This window comes from Anomaloglossus baeobatrachus, chromosome 11, assembly GCF_048569485.1.
Source record: "Anomaloglossus baeobatrachus isolate aAnoBae1 chromosome 11, aAnoBae1.hap1, whole genome shotgun sequence".
In the NCBI taxonomy this organism is placed as follows: domain Eukaryota; kingdom Metazoa; phylum Chordata; class Amphibia; order Anura; family Aromobatidae; genus Anomaloglossus; species Anomaloglossus baeobatrachus.
In genome coordinates, this window is record NC_134363.1 from 103,635,311 (window position 1) to 103,657,772 (window position 22,462).

The following is a 22,462-nucleotide window of genomic DNA, read 5'->3' on the forward strand; positions in this document are numbered from 1 at the left end:
AGACAATACAGAGTGACTGACACAATTAGTAGACAGGATATCCAGTAAGGTTTTAGTGCCATGGGACAAAAGAAATCCAAAAGTGTCCTCCGATAACCTTTGACTAATAACAGAACCTAACTGCTATGAATTGCCAAATTCTGAATTCTAAATCTTGCCTTTTAATGCAAAAGGTGCAGAGTTGTATAAGAAACAGTGATATATAAAGGGGACCTACACTCTCAGTAAGTAGTGATGCGCGGACTCGCAGATAATCGGATTTAAAAACAAATAAATAACATGGACGTCCCAGCCGGTCCATGTTATTTTTTTTTTTTTTTTTAAATCAGATTCTGGTCCGGAATCTGGTCCCCATATAAGTCTATGGGAGCCAGAATCCGGAGATTAAAAATGTTGGTAGAAAGGATAGGGTGGTAGGAGCGTGCACGCGCTGTACTTACCGAGGCTTAGTCATGGCGGTACGCTGCTTCCAAGTCGCGCATTCACTTCCGGAGCCGATAATTAACCTTCATTGAATATGCACTGCTTTCCCCGGGCACTGGCGCCTGGGATCGGATGCAGTCAGATGTGCCCCCACACTGAGTGGTAGTGTGTCAGCTTACTGCTTCCCACCACGGACCCGGTCTACGCGTCAATATTGTACAGTAAAAATAAACAAACAAAACATTTGGCGTAGGATCACCCCATATTATCATACCCAGCACAGATAAATCCCACGGCTGCAGCCCCCAGCCCTGCGCCTATCTTTGCTGTCTATCAAAATAAGAGGAACTGCATGCAGCTTTTTTTTCAACTATTTAAGTAAATAATTTTAAAAAAATCGGCTTGCAATCCTCTAATTTTGATACCCAGCCAAGATAATGCCCAACAGCTGGGGGCAGGTATTCTCAGGCTGGGGAGGGCCATGGTTATTGTCCCCCCAGCCTAAAAATAGCAACCTAGAGCTGCATCCATTAGATGTAACTAGCCCAGCGACCAGGGCAATGGCAATCGGGAAGAGCCAGATAAAGCGCCGAGCTTGCCGCATCTAATGGATGCGATAATCCTGGGTGGCTGCAGGTTGCTATTTTTAGGCTGGGGGGTTCCTCTTATTTTGATACACAGCCAAGATAAGCGCAGGGCTGGGGGGCTGTAGTTGTGGGCTTTATCTGTGCTGAGTATCGTAATATGAGGGGACCTTACGCCAATTATTTATTTTTATACCACAATACTGACCAGTAGTCAGCACCTGTGATTGGTTGCAGCAAGACGCTACGACACAGGCTGGGGGCTCGCCTGACTGCAACCAATCACAGACACCAAGCTGGCTGGTGGGCAAGGAAAGCAGTGCATATGGATAAGAAATGATGAGCGGTCCAGGAACTGAAGGAGAGGCTGCGGGAGCAGTTTACAGCCGGGCCGGAGCCTTGGTATGAAGTGCTTGCTTCATTGTTATTTTCTTGATTTTTTTTTATTTCTGGAGTGATGCATCCAGATCAAACACCCAGAATCCCGGGCACGGCACACAGGTACCTTTGAAAGCATGCGGATCTGTGCGCACACTGCGTTTTTACCCGCGGTTTTGCTGCAGAAATTTCTTGAGAAATGTTTGTAATCTTTCTGCAGACATTTCCCAGCAAAACCTATGGGAAAAAAAATAGCTGTGCGCACACTGCGTTTTTTTCTCAAGAAAATTCTTTCTGAAGATTTTCTTGAGAAAATGTGCATGTCACTTCTTTTCCGCAGGTACCTGCGGTATACCCCCGGTATTTCACTCCATTCACTGTAATGTAATTGCGAAATACCGCGGATATACCGCAGGTAGCAAATGATGTGCGGTATACCCTCGGTATAGCCGCGATTTACCTGCGGTAATGTTCATCGCTGCCTGCGGTTTTGCAGTAAGTGATGTCATTATGACAGAATAGGAAGTGAGCAGAGTAAACACACAGATCACACTCCCTGGACGCCGCACAGAAGCACTTCCGTGTGACCTCCAGGTGCCCGTGCAGTCTGTGTCCTGCTGCAGCCCCGCGGCTGCACGCACAGCAGTATCAGTGTCTGCTCGCAGTATCAGCAGCTTGTCACCCTGCAGTGCATGCAGCCGCGGGGATGCTGAGCGCTGCTGTCAGGAGGTGAGATGAGATCATTACCTGCGGTGACGATCTCATGCCTCCTGACGTCACTGCAGTCTATCCCCGTGGCCAGAGACTGTCAATAGCGGTGACGTCACGGGCTCTCGCGATACTGCTGAGAACGCGGCGGGCATAGAAGGCAGTGACAGCGCTGATGGCAGGACTGCAGGAGATCATCACAGCAGGTAATGATCTCATCAAACCTCCTGATGGCAGCGCTCGGAATCTCCTGCAGTGACCTGGGCTGACCTATTGATGTTAGCTCAGGTCACTGCATTGCTCTCCCAGCCAATAGGGAACATTCTGTTCTTCATTGACTGGGACAGTGACTATGGTATGGATCGCCGTGGGACCCCCTTATTGGATTACGCCGGACCAGGATTTGATTGTTCTTGTCAATAAATTGGTGAAAGAGGGAATGTGAGGAGTGTTTTTTTCAAATAAAACTTTTTTTGCTGTCTATTTTTTATTTCTTACTGACTGGGTTAGTGATGTCGGGTATCTGATAGACGCGTGACATCACTAACCCCAGGGCTTGATGTCAGGTGACATTACACATCTGGCATCAACCCCATTTATTACCCCGTTTGCCACCGCACCAGGGCAACGGGATGAGATGGGACGAAGCGCCAGGATTGGCAAGTCTAATGGATGCACCACTTCTGGGGCGGCTGCAGCCTCCTATTTTTAGGCTGGGGAGTGTCCAATAACAGTGGACCTCCCTAGTCTGAGAATATCAGACCCCAGCTGTCCACTTTACCTTGGCTGGTGATCCAATTTGGGGGGGACCCCACGTTTTTTGTTTTAAATTATTGTTTTGGATTACCAGCCAAGGTGAAGCTGCCAGCTGTGGTCTGCAGGCTGCAGCCGTCTGCTTTACCCTAGCTGGCTACAAAAGATGAGGGGACCTCACGTCATTTTTTTTTTAATTATTTATTTTTTGGCTAAATACAAGGCTAGGCACCCTTTGCCACATGAAAGTCACTAAAGGGTGCCAGCTTAGAATATGCAGGGGGGTTGGACATTATATAGGTCTTTCTCATCTATCTATCTATCTATTCATCTATCCATCTTTCCCTCTATCCATTATCTATCTATCGATTATCTATCTATTATCTATATTAGTTATTGCAGTTCAGCATAAAAAAAACGCAGGGACCAACCTGCGGAAAAACCGCGGGAAAAACGCCTGCGTTTTTCCCGCGGTTTTGGTGCCTTTTTTTACCGCAGGTGCGGTAATCTTCAACTCCCAGAAGTTTCTCAAGAAATTTTCTTGAGAAAAATCACTTTTCTAGTGCGCACATAGCCTAACAGTCCAGGTTCGCCCATCACTATCAGTAAGTAATGGAATATTGTCAGGAGATGTCCTCATGCAATGATCACTGCTGACAATGAATGGTTTGCAGCCGCTTCACACTACAACGTGGCTCCATTCTCAGGATTAGTATGAGCTCTAGACCACTACTGGATAACTACGGTACTTCTTAAATGCTACAATACCCCTAAATACGGATAAAAAAACATATATCCACCTCCAAGACCAGTGCTGTTCCACCAATGCTGGTGCTGCTTCTCACACTGATCATGTGAGTCACTTGAACGCTGCAGCTCATCAACTGTCACTGATTGTCTGCAGCCATTACAGTACCGTCAGACAGAACAGATCAATCTGATGGACGTGTGAAGGCTGCAGCCAATCAGTGGCCACTGACAGGCTATACAGTGCTCGTGCAATATAATGCTGCATGAGCACAGGGAGACACAGTACCCATATGGTTGTTCCAGGAGAGGAGTGTATATTTTTTCTTATCTGAGGCACTGTAGCAATTATTAAGGTGTTGTCCCATAGTGGTAATGGCATACCCTAGCAATATACTATCACCTGCTAAAATGAGAATATCCCTGTTAGCCAGGGCTGTGGAGTCGGTAAGCCAAACCTTCAACTCCGACTGCGACTCCTCAATTTCTCTTGCACCGACTCCGACTCCTATATACCCCCCCCATCCAGCCTGTTCACATACCCCCCCCCATCCAGCCTGTTCACATACCCCCCCATCCAGCCTGTTCACATACCCCCCATCCAGCCTGTTCACATACCCCCCCCCCATCCAGCCTGTTCACATACCCCCCCCATCCAGCCTGTTCACATACCCCCCCCATCCAGCCTGTTCACATACCCCCCCATCCAGCCTGTTCACATACCCCCCCCCATCCAGCCTGTTCACATACCCCCCCCATCCAGCCTGTTCACATACCCCCCCCATCCAGCCTGTTCACATACCCCCCCATCCAGCCTGTTCACATACCCCCCCCATCCAGCCTGTTCACATACCCCCCCCCATCCAGCCTGTTCACATACCCCCCCCCATCCAGCCTGTTCACATACCCCCCCCCCCATCCAGCCTGTTCACATACCCCCCCCATCCAGCCTGTTCACATACCCCCCCCCCCATCCAGCCTGTTCACATACCCCCCCCCATGCAGCCTGTTCACATACCCCCCCCATCCAGCCTGTTCACATACCCCCCCCCATCCAGCCTGTTCACATACCCCCCCATCCAGCCTGTTCACATACCCCCCCCCATCCAGCCTGTTCACATACCCCCCCCCATCCAGCCTGTTCACATACCCCCCCCCATCCAGCCTGTTCACATACCCCCCCCCATCCAGCTGTTCACATACCCCCCCCCCCATCCAGCCTGTTCACATACCCCCCCCCATCCAGCCTGTTCACATACCCCCCCCCCATCCAGCCTGTTCACATACCCCCCCCCCATCCAGCCTGTTCACATACCCCCCCCCATCCAGCCTGTTCACATACCCCCCCCCCATCCAGCCTGTTCACATACCCCCCCCCCATCCAGCCTGTTCACATACCCCCCCCCCCCCCCCCCCATCCCTCCTGCTCATATACGGTACTCCCATCCTGCTATATGCCCACATCGTGCTCATATACCATCCTGGTATATGGCCTGTATCCTATAGCACAGAGAAAAAAATAAACGTTTATACTCACCTTTTCCTCACTCCCTGCAGCACCGATCACATCTTCCTCTCTGGCACGCTGATCTGTGTGTGTGGAGCCGTTCCCCTGCTGCATCGCGATATCTTCCTGTCTGTGCCGATCAGCTGACCGGCTCAGCACAGATCAGGTGACCGGCACAGACAGGAAGACGCGATGCTGCAGGGGGCCGGCTCCACACACGGGGACGGGTGAGTGCACTGATTCACTGCACCCCGCGCTGGTAATGACGCGCGGGGGGCAGTGAATACAGCCGCACATGATCACTCCAGGCTGTAATTGCCAGGGGTGATCATGCGGCCGGCTCTTTACTATCCGCTCGTCCCCGCTCGTCCTCCCGCCCACCTGTCAGTGCCGGCTTCAGCGCTGAGAGATGGCCGGGAGGATGGGCGTGCATATGTAATGAGCGGGCACACGTGGTCACGAGCAGGCGCTGCTGCTGCCTGCTCATGCCCCCGATGACCTGCAGCACCCTCATTCCCAGCCGCAGCCCTATAGTCAGACCATAAGACGCACCCCCAACTTTCCCCCAACATTTGGGGGAAAAAAAGTGCGTCTTATGGTCCGAAAAATACGGTATGTAATATACAGTAGATTACATATATATCTTGTGTATATATATATATATATATATATATATATATATATATATATATATATATATATATATATATATATATTTATTTATTATTGTATTACATATTTACAATGTATTAGTTTTTTGTGTTCTAAAGTTGTATTCCAATAAATATATTTTATGTTCTACCTAAATATCTTGATTATTGTATCATAAAAATGATTAAATGTCTGATGTTAACATTGCACTACAATACATTTTTCACTTAAATATAAGCATTATACTAAATGTTATTATTTAGTAAAATATTCAGCACATTCTGCATTGCACTACTGTCCCCAATTTATTTTATATTTTAGGAGTCGGAGTCGGTGCATTTTATACCGACTCCGACTCTACAGCCCTGCTGTTAGCAATTCCATAATAAGTTCTATTACCATGATGTTAGCAATCACACTTTGCTTTTCAGAAAATTGTGAGAAAACTAACAAAACCAATTCTCTAATCACTTGTGGATAAAGGGGAAAGTAGCCACAGACCAGACATTGCAATGGTTGTGCTCCTCTATGGATGCCGGCTCCATTCACCCAGCAGAACAGAAGGACTGCCATCATGGGTGACAGCAAATTGCTACAGTCTCTCTGCTTCCCAATGGACAGAGCGCTAGTGTTTACAGACATGGGAGGATCAGGTGCAAGGGGTCCGATTCCTAATTTCTGAACATCCCCATTACCTGAACAACTCCCGATAGCAAACAGGAACACGGGTAAGAGAACTGCAGTATGGAATTGCTGATAGAAGAAAAGTTTCCTCAAAAAAGGACCTATGCTCTCGGATCACTATCACTGTGGGTCCGAAAGACCCTCACAGTGGTAAAATAGGAGGTTTTCTGGGGTGAATACAATACGATATTATCACACCTAAATACATCAGCACGTGACCGTCCTCAGAGATGCAAGTGGTAAAACTATAATGGGGGCATTGCTACGACACCTGTGCATGATGACACCCGGCCCGTAACCCAACAACAGCACAATAAGGAACTGTGACACCATGTGCAGAGTCTGCACGCCGCACACCACAGGCACCATCTACACAGGCAGGGACAACACACAACAAACTTCATGGCTACCTGCGACTTCAGACAGGAAAGGCTTCTCTACGTTCAAGTCATCGGCTAAAAAGACATACAGATTGGAACATGAATTGGAAATGATGAGACACAATGAGTGAGAGGGGTGCACAAAAGAGACTGAGGACCTACGTCCCGCTAACACTTCATTCACAAATATTTAGTTGTAACAAGATTAATTTGTAAATCAGAATGGAGATTTGGAAGAGCTGCAGATTTTTAGAGAGTAAGGTAAGCAGACAAAATGCAGAGAGGTAGGAGACACACCGGGCGTGTGACATAGTAGTAGGTGCACGGAGGTTGATTAGTATTACTTCATGATGTGGCTCGGGGGCTGTCACCTTTTTGTTGAAGGGCTAGTTGTCTCTTGCTCTGGATGTCCTGCAGTGTGATTGCCAATCCGTGGGAAAGGCTGCCTGAGCCATTCTGAGTCAATATTGTATTCTAAGAGAGGAAGAGCTCGGTATATTAGCCAACACTGTGAGAGAAGCATAGATTAGGGCACGGCACAGCAGCATCGCCATCACTTACCTTGGGAGAAACACTGCGGCCAAGGGTGGCAATAGAGAACTGAGAAGATGATGGAGAGACGGTTTTCATCCGGGGAAGAGTAGCACCACCATCAATTTCTGTCCGAGATCGAGACATCTGCAAGGATAGGCAAGATAAATATACATGACATGTGAACAGACCACTGTTGGGAAAAGGATTAGCCATGCTCTCATGCCAGTTATATTAAAGAGAAGATCCATCTCTGACCAATGTTGGCTGTAAAGTCAAGTAACGTAACTTGTAGCATTTTTGGCTGCTCTTAAAGCACCACTCCAGCGGGGTTTTTTGTTGTTCTTTTTTACATTTTACTGCTGTAGTGATTCTCCTAATCTAAGTTGCTTGCACTAAGTCTCATACTCACCCGCCGCTGTCTTCACCTTCTATCGCTGCAGCTGATCTCCAGGAGATTTTCACCTACTGGATCTGCCCAGTGCTCGCTGGAGTAAGCTGGATGTCATTTTTCAATGCAACTCTATGAGAGCCTCTTTTGGCCTCATTCTGGCTCTTGTAGACTGGCATTGAGAGCTTGTGACCGTGACCTCTAAATTCAGTCAGTCAGAAGTTGCGGTCACAAGTGGCACCTCAGGAGCAATGCGTTGCCAATAATAGGTGAGACATCAGTGGGTAAGGAATTGATCCAAAACACTGGAGGACACACTCATCCAAAACACTGATCACACACTGATCCAAAACACTGATCACACACTGATCCAAAACACTGATCACACACTGATCCAAAACACTGGAGGACACACTGATCCAAAACACTGGAGGACACACTGATCCAAAACACTGAGGACACACTGATCCAAAACACTGAGGACACACTGATCCAAAACACTGAGGACACACTGATCCAAAACACTGAGGACACACTGATCCAAAACACTGAGGACACACTGATCCAAAACACTGAGGACACACTGATCCAAAACACTGAGGACACACTGATCCAAAACACTGAGGACACACTGATCCAAAACACTGATCACACACTGATCCAAAACACTGATCACACACTGATCCAAAACACTGATCACACACTGATCCAAAACACTGATCACACACTGATCCAAAACACTGATCACACACTGATCCAAAACACTGATCACACACTGATCCAAAACACTGGAGGACACACTGATCCAAAACACTGAGGACACACTGATCCAAAACACTGAGGACACACTGATCCAAAACACTGAGGACACACTGATCCAAAACACTGAGGACACACTGATCCAAAACACTGAGGACACACTGATCCAAAACACTGAGGACACACTGATCCAAAACACTGAGGACACACTGATCCAAAACACTGATCCAAAACACTGAGGACATACTGATCCAAAACACTGATCACACACTGATCCAAAACACTGATCACACACTGATCCAAGACACTGAGGACACACTGATCCAAAACACTGAGGACACACTGATCCAAAACACTGAGGACACACTGATCCAAAACACTGATCCAAAACACTGAGGACACACTGATCCAAAACACTGATCACACACTGATCCAAAACACTGATCACACACTGATCCAAAACACTGATCACACACTGATCCAAAACAGTGATCACACACTGATCCAAAACACTGACGACACCCTGATCTAAAACACTGATGACACCCTGATCCAAAACACTGATCACACACTGAGGACACACTGATCTAAAACACTGGAGGACACACTCATCCAAAACACTGGAGGACACACTAATCCAAAACACTGATCCAAAATACTGAGGACACACTAATCCAAAACACTGATCACACTGATCACACACTGAGGACACACTGATCCAAAACACTGAGGACACACTGATCCAAAACACTGAGGACACACTGATCCAAAACACTGAGGACACACTGATCCAAAACACTGATCACACACTGATCCAAAACAGTGATCACACTGATCCAAAACACTGATCACACACTGATCCAAAACACTGATCACACACTGATCCAAAACACTGATCACACACTGATCCAAAACAGTGATCACACTGATCCAAAACACTGATCACACACTGATCCAAAACACTGATCACACACTGATCCAAAACACTGATCACACACTGATCCAAAACACTGATCACACACTGATCCAAAACACTGAGGACACCCTGATCCAAAACAACGATGACACCCTGATCCAAAACACTGATCACACACTGAGGACACCCTGATCCAAAACACTGAGGACACACTGATCTAAAACACTGATGACTCATGGATGTCACACTCATCCAAAACACTGGAGGACACACTCATCCAAAACACTGGAGGACACACTTATCCAAAACACTGGAGGACACACTTATCCAAAACACTGGAGGACACACTTATCCAAAACACTGGAGGACACACTCATCCAAAACACTGGAGGACACACTTATCCAAAACACTGGAGGACACACTCATCCAAAACACTGGAGGACACACTCATCCAAAACACTGGAGGACACACTCATCCAAAACACTGGAGGACACACTCATCCAAAACACTGGAGGACACACTCATCCAAAACACTGGAGGACACACTCATCCAAAACACTGGAGGACATACCGATGACACACTAATCCAAAATACTGATGACACTGGAGCTGTATTTACAGATATGTGTTTTATACGGACATGTGAAAGAGGCCTGAGAATAAGTGCAGGGACCTTAGATTGGAAGCACCAGTCTAGAACTGAGAAAAACAAAGGAAAAAAACCCAGCCTGAATGGTGCTTTACGGAAAAATCTAACATATATCATTGACTATACCGTATCTTTAAGAATAATATAAAACTAGCTGGAGACCATCAACAAGCAGCTGATTTGCCGGTAACAGAGCCTAAAATAGCTAATTGACAAAAGAATAGACTGCTCCCATATGGTGTATAAGAACACGTCATATGTCCGGACACAAGAAGTGCTATGACACTGGACACCTCACTTAATGTGATCAGTTGAGCCAGACGTTTGCTATAATGAAGGCATCAGCTGAAAGCCCCTAGACTGCAGTACAGAGGAACCACATAATAAGTAGTAATACTAGCAGAGCCATCACCAGCAGCTTGTTGTTGGCTTTCAGGAAGCATTAGAGGAATTTGTACATTATACAAAATAAAAATAAAGAATTTAAATGGCTCATAATGTACCGTAATAAAAGATCTAATCTCTGATCACACTGACGCAGCACCACAAGTGGAAGGATTAGATTAGGGCTGCAGAGCCACTGGGTCTGTGACAGGTGGTGCAGCCAGAGGTGCCACGTGTCCGTACCACATCGCAGCACAATACAGGTGCATGGGGTAACACTGCCACCTTGAGGGTAACGAACAGACAAGTCCCAAAAACTTGGACCTGGTTCGATTGTTTTACAATTTGCTTGTCACAATACCATTAAGGTCCCCAATGAGACCACATTCACTTGCATTGTGCAGCGATGTAGCAGCAGCACATAGGGATCTGCATAGCAGTGTACTGGCCATGGCTGCCGTATAACCTAACCTAAGCTGCCAACACACTCACCCTCCATTACAGCCTCTGGAAGCAGCAACAGGGGGTTCACAGAAAGAAAAGTGTAACATGCAGCACACTAATGATGGAAATCAGAACAGAACCCGCTATATGTCATACGATGGGCAGGCACACATGTGAATAAGGCCCTACAGTGACCCCAGACTTTACATTTGGTGACTTTATGGCCAACATGTCAGAGTGGAGCAGTGCGATATCACCACAGCACAACACGCTCTAGAACAAAGCACTGAAGGCCGCACTCCAGGGAGACCTTTCCAAAGCCTCCCACTAACACCAGGACAAAGATTACCTGCTGGAATTTACGAGAAGTGTGAGATTTAGCAGGGAGGGGAGGAGGGGAAGGATGAGGAATGCTACGAGGATCGGAAGTGAGATTCTGGTACCGCTCATCCAAATCAGAAGCCGGCGCCGCAGAGGGAACCTCACAAGAAAGAGCGTCCACCTGAAGGAGTGCACGAGAAAGGAGGAGACAGAGGGAGGGAGGAAGGGAGTGATGAGAATGGTACAATGGAGAGGAATACAACTGTACACTGAGCATAGGTGGAAATCCTAAAACTGTGGGGAAAAGGGATATCGAAGATTGGTCTGTTCTGTTGACAGATTTTAAATGTTTAAATACAGCTCTTGGACCTAAGGATACTGGTGTACTTATTTCAAAACTCCAAAACAGAATGGCTGCATAATCCTTTAAAAAAAAAACCAAAACAACAACTTCTCTTTCTGATATAAAAATGCTTATTTTATAACTAAGTGGAGAATTTCTCACAAAGAATGACAAGGCTGTTGTGAAATGGATTTTCAAAGTAAGTATATCACCATCCTCAGGTCCAATAGATCTGTTTAATAATGTATGTGGTTTGTATTGTGAAATCTGGGGCAGATCCACCTTTCCCTTTAACAAGTAACTGTGCCAACATGTTTACCAGATGTGATGGACCTATGTACTGGAAAAGCTGCACAGTCCTCTATGGATACCACAGTGCAGGATAAAGCCTCAGACTGCGCTCTCCTAGAGAGCCCACCACTGAAGGACAGTCATCCTCCTTACATACTATGCAATGTGGGGTCTGGCTCTACAGCCCAAGAATACCGACATATCCCTCACATAAGGCATACAACACAGCATGATCTGTATGACTGACCACAATGTCAAGCCTCGTGATTAATAACATATTGGATGTGGTTTCAGATTTTTTGTAAAATGATTCTATCATTAAATTTGTAATAACTATATGATGTCTCAGTGGTACGTGCACACCTATGTGAAATATTGCAGCATTACAGTAAAGCAATGCTTTAGTCTTAATTAATGGATATCTTACTCATTAGTAAGTCACAACGCTAAGGACGGAGGTGACGGATGCAAGTATATGCCACTGACAGGGCATTTATCTGTGTATGGACTCCTGCTAGTGACCATCCATAGTCAGAGGTGATAGGATATTATACACACACAGCTTATATGGGGTTAACAAACCTCCGTAGAGATGGAGGGAGAAGAGGAGGATGATGAAGAGGAGAGATGAACAGGAGAAGGATCCTCACAGGAGGGGACACAGGAGGCCGGTTTAGCACCATAGTCAGCAGAATGGGTGGAAGCAGGAGCCGGAGCCATGTTCCCAAGAATGTCATGGAGCTGATCTAGGGTGATGTACTAAAGGAAATACAGCAAACGCGTCAAACAATGGCGCAATCAGCTCCACAATCTGGGTAAAGAAAACTCCATTAATTCAGAACATTTCATATAACATTAGACGGTGAGAAAAGGCGTCATTAGATACTTGTCCACCAGTGATTAGAGTAAAGTGAGAAGAGATGTTATAGCGGGAATATACAGCGTCACGGCACAATCCTGGGCCTAGTAAGAGCGGCACACAACGGCTGCATGCAGAGGATACCGAGCCGTAGCTGCAGAGAGCAGCAATGTTATACACTGTGCTCCATACTAAGGCAGTATTCAGTGAGCTCCGGAGCCACATCCACCTGTCCTTTTAACGTCTTAGGCTAAGTTCACATTTCCGTTGTTTTGTATCAGTCACATGCGTCGCTTGACGCATGTGACTGATGCGCTGTTCAACGCTGTACAACGGATGACAAAGAACAGAATTCTTTGTCGGATTCCGTTGTGTGCGGAGGGCGGAGTTCGGGGGGGAGGGGAGCCGAGCGGGGCCGTGGCACTGAGGACGTCAGTGCCGCAGGGACTGCAGGACAGGTGAGTGAGAGTGAGTGAGTGAGTGAGTGAGTGAGAGAGAGAGTGTGTGTGTGTGTGTATACACACATGCTGAATGCGGGAGGGGGCGGAGCCGAGCGGGGGGCGGGGCCAGGCGCTGAGGATGTCAGTGGAAGTGCTGCGGTCTGCATGGCTGGGGACAGGTGAGTGTATGTGTGAGTGAGTGTGTGTATGTGCATGTATGTATGTATGTATGTATGTATGTATGTATGTGTGTGTGTGTGCACATGCAAAGTGCGGGAGGGGGCGGAGCCGAGCGGGGGGCGGGGCCAGACGAGGGTGTCAGTGGCAGTGCTTGTCTGCATGGCTGGGGACAGGTGTGTGTGTGTGTGTGTACATACATGTGCGGAGTGCGGGAGGGGGCGGGGCCGAGCGGGGAAGTGTCGGCCTCCCTGCACACGTAACCAGCCTAAATATCGGGTAACAGCAAAGCACCCGATGTTTACCTTGGTTACCCGATATTTACCTTGGTTACGGGCCTACACCGCTTAGCGCTGGCTCCTTGCACCGTAACCAGGGTAAATATCGGGTAACCAACCAAAGCTGGTGACGTGTGCAGGGAGCCAGAGAGCATGCGCAGCGAAATCCGACGGATCTCGCTGCTCAAAAAACGTTACATGCTGCGTTCCCCCCGCCCGGCGGTCAGTCGTTCCACGACTGATCAGTCGGGCGGAGGGTGCAACGCAGCATCATCAGTCACAATCCGCTGCTCATACAAGTCTATGGGAGCAGCGGAATCCGCTAAACGGATTCCGTTGTTTACAAGAGCAGCGGATTGTGACTGATACATTTTAGCGGAAATGTGAACTTAGCCTTACTAACAAGGACGTAGTGATAAGTCAGTGATATGGCGCAGGCTCAAGGAGTCAGCATCTACAGCACATCACAAAACTGAGTACACCCCTCAAACGTTTCTAAATATTGCATCATATTTTCATGGGATAACACTGAAGATATGACACTTTGTTACAATGTAAAGTAGTTGTATAACATGTAACATGTATAACAGTGTAAATTTGGGGCTCTGTAAATAACTTAATGAGAATGAAAAATTCCAAACTGAAAAATACCAGTCCTCCTTCATATTTCTCTAAATAACTCAAACACACAGCCATTAATGTCTAAACTGCTGGCAACAAAAATGAGCACACTGCTTAGTAGTGAAAATGGCCAAATTGTGCCCAATTAGCCATTTTCCCACCCAGTGCTATGTGATTCATTAGTGTTATAAGGGCTCAGGTGTGAATGGGGAGCAGGAGTGTTAGATTTGATGTTAACCCTCACATACAGGTCACTGTAAGTTCAATATGGCCCCTCATGGCAAAGAATTCTCTGGGGATCTGAAAAAAAGAATTATTGCTCTACATAAAGATGACCTAGACTATAAGAAGATCGCCAACACCCTGACACTGAGCTGCAGCACGGTGGCCAAGACCATACAGCAGATAAGACAAGTTCCACTCAGAACAAGCGTCACCATGGGCGACCATAGAAGTTGAGTGCACATGCTCAGCGTCATATCCAGAGGAGGTCTATTCAAAATAGACGTATGGGTGCTGCCAGCATTGCTGCAGAGGTTACAGGGGTGGGTGTCAGAAGGTCAGTGCTCAGACCATACGCCACCCGCTGCATCAAGAAGGATGGTGGGAGTGTAAGGCTATGTGCGCACGTTGCGTTCTGTCCCTGCAGAAATTTCTGCAGCGATTTGAACAGCACACGTGCGCTTTAAATTGCTGCAGAAACAGTCTGTAATGAAAAGCCGATTCCATGCGCTCTGACTGCAGCCCCTCCCATAGGCAGAGCGGGGGCTGCATCCAAAGCACATGAAAGAAGTGACATGTTGCTTCTTAGAACGCAGCGATTCGGCAGCAACAGAAGCGCTGCGTTCTAATACGCAACGTGGGCATGGATTAGACACAATCTTGATAGATTGTGCTGGGGATGCAGGACGCATGCAGTTACACTGCGGTGCAGAACGCACCGTAACTGCATGAAAATATGCTACGTGGGCTCATAGCCTCATGGTTTGTGGCTGCATGAGGGCTGCTGGCTGTGGGGAGCTACAGTTCATTGAGGGAACCGTGAATGGCAACATCTACTGTCACATAATGAAGTAGGTTTACACATGGGAGCCGGTGGGAGATTTGATGTATCTTGTGCTTGCTGGTCCTGAGGAAGGGGGCTGAGACCCCTGAAACGCGTAGACCTATGCCGAAATAAAGGTTACATTGATCAAGCTTACATCTGGGATCTCTGGCGCGGTTTTTAAAACCCATCTCCGCTATCTCTCTCTGTTATCTGCCAACCGGGGTACTGCTGCCGTTGATCCACATATGCGGTTACAGGAGTTGTGCCTTTCACAACTCTAATAGGTGAGTAGGATTACTCCTTTCTATACCCCCTGTTTATCAGGGTAAGACCCTATGCGCTTTTTCTCCACAGGTTTCTTGCTTATGATTTACTACATAATGAAGTAGAGCATGATCCTACCTTTGTATTCCAACATGATAACCACAAACACATCTCCAAGATGAGCACTGCCTTGCTAAAGAAACTGAGGGTAAAGTTGCTGGACTGGCCAAGCATGTCTCCATATCTAAAGCCTATGGAGCATCTGTGGGGCCTCCTCAAATAGAAGGTGGAGGAGTGTAAGGTCTCTCACATCCACCAGCTCTGTGATGTTGTCATGGAGGATGGAAGATGATCCAGTGGCTCCTTTGAAGATCTAGTGAACTCTATCCAGAGTTTTAAGGCAGTACTTGAAAATAATGGTGGGCACATAAAAAATTGACACTTTGGGCACAATTTGGCCATTTTCGCTTATGGGTGTACTCACTTTTGTTGCCAGTGGTTTAGACATTAATGTTTATGTATTCAGTTATTTGGAGGGCACCAAATGTACGCTGTTATTCAGGCTGAATACTGACTACTTTACATGGTATCAAAGCATCATATCTTCAATGTGGTCTCAGGAAAAGACATTATATATTCATTTATTTTTACTGTATTTTGTAGTGTCCTTAGGCCTGAAACTATTTATATATATAGATAGAGATATATATATATATATATATATATATATATATATATATATATATATATATATATCTATATCTATATATATATATCTATATATATATATATATATATATAGATATATATCTGGGCGAATAGTAACTACTCGGGTTGGGATAATACTTACCGAATACTGAATACTATACCAGTATTCAGTACAGCACAAAAAATGCCCGGGTTCCCCATTGATTTGCTTTAGGTTTGTTATTTGTGACAAATACTGGAATAGTACTTTGGGATTTGCTATGAATAATCTGAACATGAATAGTGACTATTCACCCATCATTGAGAATTTCAAATCAACTAAAATATATAGATATATATAGTAAACATATTTGGTATTACTAGGACTGAAAAAGTCAGATTTGTCAATCTATGATACAAAAAAATAAAACAAAAAAGTAAAAACATTAAAATATATCAAAATATATGTACACCAAAGTGGTACCAATGATATACAAAAATAAACGTATCACTTGTGAAGTTCTTAAATGTAACTGATCATCATTCAAAGTTTGCAATTACAGGAGATTTTGCCACAAACTATTTTGCTTTGATATTGGCACCATATGTAGAATAATGGTACTGACATAAACCTTGATTCAGTGCAATATATATATATATATATATATATATATATATATATATATTTACTAATAACATGCATAGTTCACAGCTGTATAGGTAATAATAAAGGCAATTGTGTAAGGGTGTACCTCCGGATCAGCTATGAGCGCTGTGAGAGAGGGGAAGGGAGGAGGATGAGGAGAACGGTTGCACAAGCGAAGAGCATCAGCCAGACACAGGTACTCCTAAAAGCAAGCAAAGCAATAGAAGGGAAAACGGAGAAAAAGCCAAGGAAATAAAAAAAAAACTTGCAGGCAAATGAATAAGATCCCAAAACACAACATAAAAGCGCACAAAAAGCAAGGCACTGCTATATGCAGGAAGCATCATAATCCTCTAACCCATGCAACCACAAGGAAAACACGTCTAATGTGTCAGTATGAAAAGGACGGGCGCTCGTGGGATGGCACACTTACTGGTTACAACATTCAGAAGTGTCCGCTGCGATCTGTTTGCAGATATTTATTAAATGTGGAAACATTAGGAGCATTACTCAATGTTAGCCAGATGCACCACTTACGTCTAGAACAGTTCTACTGAGAATCTGGACAACCCTGCATCATAGTGAAGTGAAGCACGTGTAGGATAGGTGGGTGCTGGTCAGAGGAGTGGGTGGGATGGTTAGCAGCAGCATTCGCACCAAAGTCCTCCGTTATGCTCAATCGCAGCTGAACGGATAGTGGACGCTCATCCATCTCAATGTACCATTCAATTGTGTAATTAAAAGGAATCTGACAGCAGATTTTTGCTATGTAATCAAACAGCAGCATGAGTAGGGACAGAGACCCTGATGTGTCACTTAGTTTGCCAAGTGCAGCAGGTATAATAGAGTCACAGTTTTTCTTGCTGAAGATCTAGCAGGGTTTGGTTGTTGATCTGTGTATAACCTCAGCCTCACCACAGCTTTCTGTGTACAATGTATAGTGGAATCATGAATGGATAAGAAAGTCGGGTTTAACACTGCGCTAAAACCATGAAGCCAAACGATGTGATGAATTCTTTGCTATATTTTCTTTATTTAGGCCAGGTCTACGCGTTTCAAAGGCATGTCCGCCTTCTTCATCAGGATCATCACATCGTTTGGCTTCATGGTTTTAGCGCAGTGTTAAACCCGACTTTCTTATCCATTCATGATTCCCTGTTGCATCATCGGGGCTGCTGCTTGACCATTTTCTGCATACATAGGAGTTGTGCCTGTCACAACTTCCATAGGTGAGCACCTGTTTTCATTTTCTAAGCCTGCATTGTTTGCCAGATAAGACCCTATGTGCGCTTTTCTCTCCACAGCATTTTGATTCTTACAATGTATAGTGAAAGAGCTGCTAAACAGTGCTGGGGGTGCGGCTGGACTAGGAGGCATGAGGCCAGTTGTCCAGTAACGATAATCTATTGCCGATAAACACTAATTGTATTGAGAAAGTAAAACACAGCACAGTAAGTTACATCTCTGTAATCAGGGTCTCTGCTCCTACATTATGATGCTCTCAGATTACATAGCAAAAACCTGCTGACATATTGCCTTTAAGCACAAAACTATTGTATTTTCTCCAACCTTATTCATTAGTATAAAGAACAATCTCAACCACATTACTAAAAAGGTCACTTGGCACTTTAAACACATCTGTCAGAAGGTTTTCGCTATTCCATCTGAAAGCAGCATGATGTAGGGGAAGAAACCCTGATTCCAGTGATGTAGCACTTACTGAGTTGTTGGTTGTAGTTTCAATTAAATCACTGTTTTTCTGCTGAAGATCTACCTGTTCTCTGAATGTTAAACTCTGTATAACCTCGCCCACATCACTGATTGGCAGCATTCTGTGTACACTGTACATAGGCAGAAAGCGGTCAATCAGTGATGGGGGTGGAGTTTACTACATGGAGAACTACATGGCAGCAAGTTTACTAGTCCTTTAGTGATAATCTCCTGTTGAGTCCAGTAAGTGACATACTGAAATCAGGGTCTCTGTTTTTACCTCATGGTGCTCTAGAATTACATAGTAAAAACATTTTGATAGATTCCCTTTAATGACATTAGACATTTCAACTCTCAGAATAGGTTGCAAACGTTATGTGACTCCTTCCCTTGAGTTTCTTTAGTTATTAATATAGGCATATAGGTGGCATAAAGGTGAAATTAGCTTCTGCTATATTCACTATCTTCCGGGCTATGGGGAGTGTGCTGCCTGGAAGATAAGCCAGCCTCTGGTCTTCATTATTCCCAATTTCTCCTCCTCTTCTCTTTAGTATGCTTCTGTGATGTCCAGAGAGCGGATGGAAATCCTCCACCTGCGCATTTTTCCTACCGTCTCTCCCCCTGTACATTTTCGCCCTTCTGTAGGCAGTGTCTTCAATTTTGATGTGCGCAGGCGCCAGGGTATCACTGCTGCATCATAGTGACTACGCGGTGCCTGCGCACATCAGAATTGAAGACTGCCTACAGAAGGGCGAAAAAGTACAGGGGGAGAGACCGTAGGCAAAATGCGCAGGCATAGGATTTCAGGTCGCTCTCCGGACATCACAGGCACATACTAAAGAGAACAGAGGAGAAAATGGGATTAATGAAGACCTGAGGCCAGCTTATCTTCCGGGCAGCACACGCCCCATAGCACGGAAGGTAGTAGACATTAAAGAGGATTTGTCCAAAATGGCCCATCATCCAGGAGGCGTACAGGTATGGCTAGTTTCATCTTTATGCCACCTATATGCCCATATGAATTACTAAAAAAAAATAACACAAAAGGATGACAGATTCCCTTTAAAGTGTGGAATTCATCTGAGGGATTCAATGAGCGGAGGAAAGCTCCTACTATGAAAAGACACTGTGCTAAATGTTAAAGGAACACAGTGTTCACAAATGTGTCAAAGATCCCTCAACATCTGAAGAGGTCTCAGCCGGTGTTGATGGGGAGCCCATACTACTGAAATCAGAATGCCATGAGGGAGGTCCCAGTCACTAATCCCACCCAATGATAAGTCTCCATCAGGTACTTCTTCACCATGACAATCTCCTCTTGGAACACAGTCTTGTTAATACTATGGCTTACCTCTCGCAGAGCTGATGATCCACTTAGGAAACCTCGTCGTCCCGATAACGTTTGGTATTTTCTATCTAATTGAACCAACTTTTCCTTTTCCTGTGTATAAACACAATGTGTGAATTAGATGCAACATGTGCTCTTTATATCCCAGACAATGCCTCTAATATACAATATGCCTGGCAACGGATAGTGGCATCAGTGCACAATGGAGGTCATTAGGGCTCTTCTGTCTGGTTAAAGGCTTGTCTTAAGTTCATAAATGAGAACAATTGCAAAGTGATAGTAAAACAAGTGACTGCAATTAATAACCCTACCTGTTCTCAGGAACGGGGCCAGTTTTGAATTTATAGTGTACACCTCATTGCTTAAGTTGCCAGACACCCTGCAACACCAGCCTGGATGGTTACAAGCAAGGGGCAGGACTAAGGCCTAGGACACACGGCGAGAAAACAGTGCGAGTAGAATGCAATTAAAAAAAAAAAAAAAACACATTCCACTCGGACCAATATTACGCTATGGGGCAGCACCCATGAGCGATTATTTTCCCGGTCCTAATTGGATCGAGAAAACAGTTGTAGCATGCTGCGGGTGGAAGGTGATCCTGTTCCACTCGCACCCATGCAAGTCTATGGGGCGAGAGAAACATTGCATTGCTCTCGCGTTACACCGGTGAAATGCGAGTTCAGTGCGATTTTCGTATCAGCTGACAACGGAGGAGATAGGGAGATAAATCCCTCTCTCCCCTCCGCAGCGCCGGCCCTCCCCTCCTGAGCGCCGCCCCCCTGCAGCTGTGGTCTGATCGCATGATCGGACCACAGTCGCATGACCCTCAGCTCCTGCAGTGCTGCGCGCGAGAGCCGAGTGTCATGCGAGGATCGCACATAACCCCGTGTGGCCTCGGCCTTAACCAGACTATTTACTTGCACCACTTCTGAAACTGGCCAGATCACGGGATTTATCTACTTTCAGCCCCCCCGTGTTTTCCCCATGCTGCAGCAGCAATTTGCCTTACTAGCAGTCTGGGAGAGCACTCTGTTCAACCCAGTAGTAAGACCATGCTGCTGGTTCAAACTGTCAATCTTCAGGAGCTGTCATGATGTGACTGTAGGAAAGCAAGGGACAGGGGCTCCTATGCTGTCCCTCACGGTGGGGTCCCTAGGCTATTCCTAACCTAAGGGTTACCCTTAATGGTGCGGTGGATTGGCCTGAGTCCCATGCCTGGCTAAGTTCCTGACCAGAACTGATCTTATTGCTCCCTCTCACAAGGGAGGGAAGGGGCAGGAGAGATTAAAACACAGATAAAGAGAGACAGAGGAAAAAACAAAACTCTGTCACACTGCAAACACACAGGAACCAACAAAGAGAGACTCAGGAGAAAAGCAAGAGCAGGAAGGTAGCCACAACAAGGGTTATTTAACTCCACAACCGCACACAACAGCAAGTACTACAATCACCAGTTAGTCTGGATCACAACGCTTTACCAGACCAGCAGAAATAAACTATAGCTGGCACTAATTGAAGTGTTCGACAGCATACATAGGAGAGGAGCAGATGAAATTGGCTTCCCCACAACATGTGATCTAAGATGACTCACAAGCAGACAAGCAAAGATTAACTTTTGCTAGCCTGCCTATGAACTATCAATCTGTGGATCGACGCCCGTGTCAGCCTGTGCTGATTACAGACCTCAGGACTTATCAGGCGGAGTGTCAGAATGAGTAGTCTGAACAGATCCTGCTGCCACTATGACAGTCGGCGAAGTTAGTAAAATCCTCCATGTGACAGGAGCACACTGCCCCCCACGACTAGGAAGCCAGGGCACAGAGTGGTGCGCTCCTGAAGATTAATATGGAGACAACTCCTGTAATAAGAGAACAGGTCTAATATACTCAATAATAATAATAATAATATAATATGCAGTGCACATAACATCTGCAGGCTTATGAGGATTGTTTCGCTTCACACTCCACATATTGGCACAATGTTTACGCAGACAGTTTTTGTCTTTAAGATGACAATGAACAGGGACTGACTGCTTATTTTGGAAATTGACACCAAAAAATGTATCATGTGAAAATGGCCTTATTGGCAGCAGCAGAGAGGGGGTTGTACACTTATCTCAACCGCATGGACAGGTGGGAATAGTATCTCAAGGAGGGCAAAGAAAACCATCTATAGAAAACGATGAAAGTACCTGTAGAGGAAATTGCAGGATAGAAGCTGTGATTACACACTAGCTGCTGAAAACCTCAGCACCCTGAATACATGGCCCTCACATCCCACCTGTATTGCAGGGAGACATGCTCACAGGAGAGAAATCAAAGTTGGATCATGCTGCAAAGTGAATATCAGGGGCTGAAAATGAAGAAAGAAATCAAGATTGCAGGCTGATACATAGTGAAATTTTACTAACTGAAGGTAACAACTAATATGTATATTATATATATTATATAATATATATTATATATATTAATTCATTTTCATGTAATACATTTTCTATAGCCATTGAGCTGCATGATCTGGATTTTAACTATAGCCACT

At 45.6% G+C, this 22,462-nt stretch overlaps 1 protein-coding gene across 16 annotated transcripts in view; it reads right to left on the minus strand.

The window, feature by feature from the left end:
* Window positions 1–22,462, minus strand: part of PHLDB1 (pleckstrin homology like domain family B member 1) — a 365,610-nt gene that overhangs the window by 25,521 nt on the left and 317,627 nt on the right. For 7 of the 16 annotated variants that reach the window (XM_075328263.1, XM_075328261.1, XM_075328255.1 and 4 more), the window contains 7 exons: window positions 19,928–20,017; window positions 16,973–17,068; window positions 12,429–12,605; window positions 11,241–11,393; window positions 7,377–7,493; window positions 7,187–7,289; window positions 6,846–6,890 (listed from right to left, as the gene is read on the minus strand). In XM_075328263.1, the coding sequence (XP_075184378.1) occupies window positions 6,846–6,890; window positions 7,187–7,289; window positions 7,377–7,493; window positions 11,241–11,393; window positions 12,429–12,605; window positions 16,973–17,068; window positions 19,928–20,017 (781 nt within the window). The remainder of the gene's footprint in view (window positions 1–6,845; window positions 6,891–7,186; window positions 7,290–7,376; window positions 7,494–11,240; window positions 11,394–12,428; window positions 12,606–16,972; window positions 17,069–19,927; window positions 20,018–22,462) is intronic. The other 9 variants (XM_075328262.1, XM_075328265.1, XM_075328268.1 and 6 more) reach the window with 7 other exon arrangements.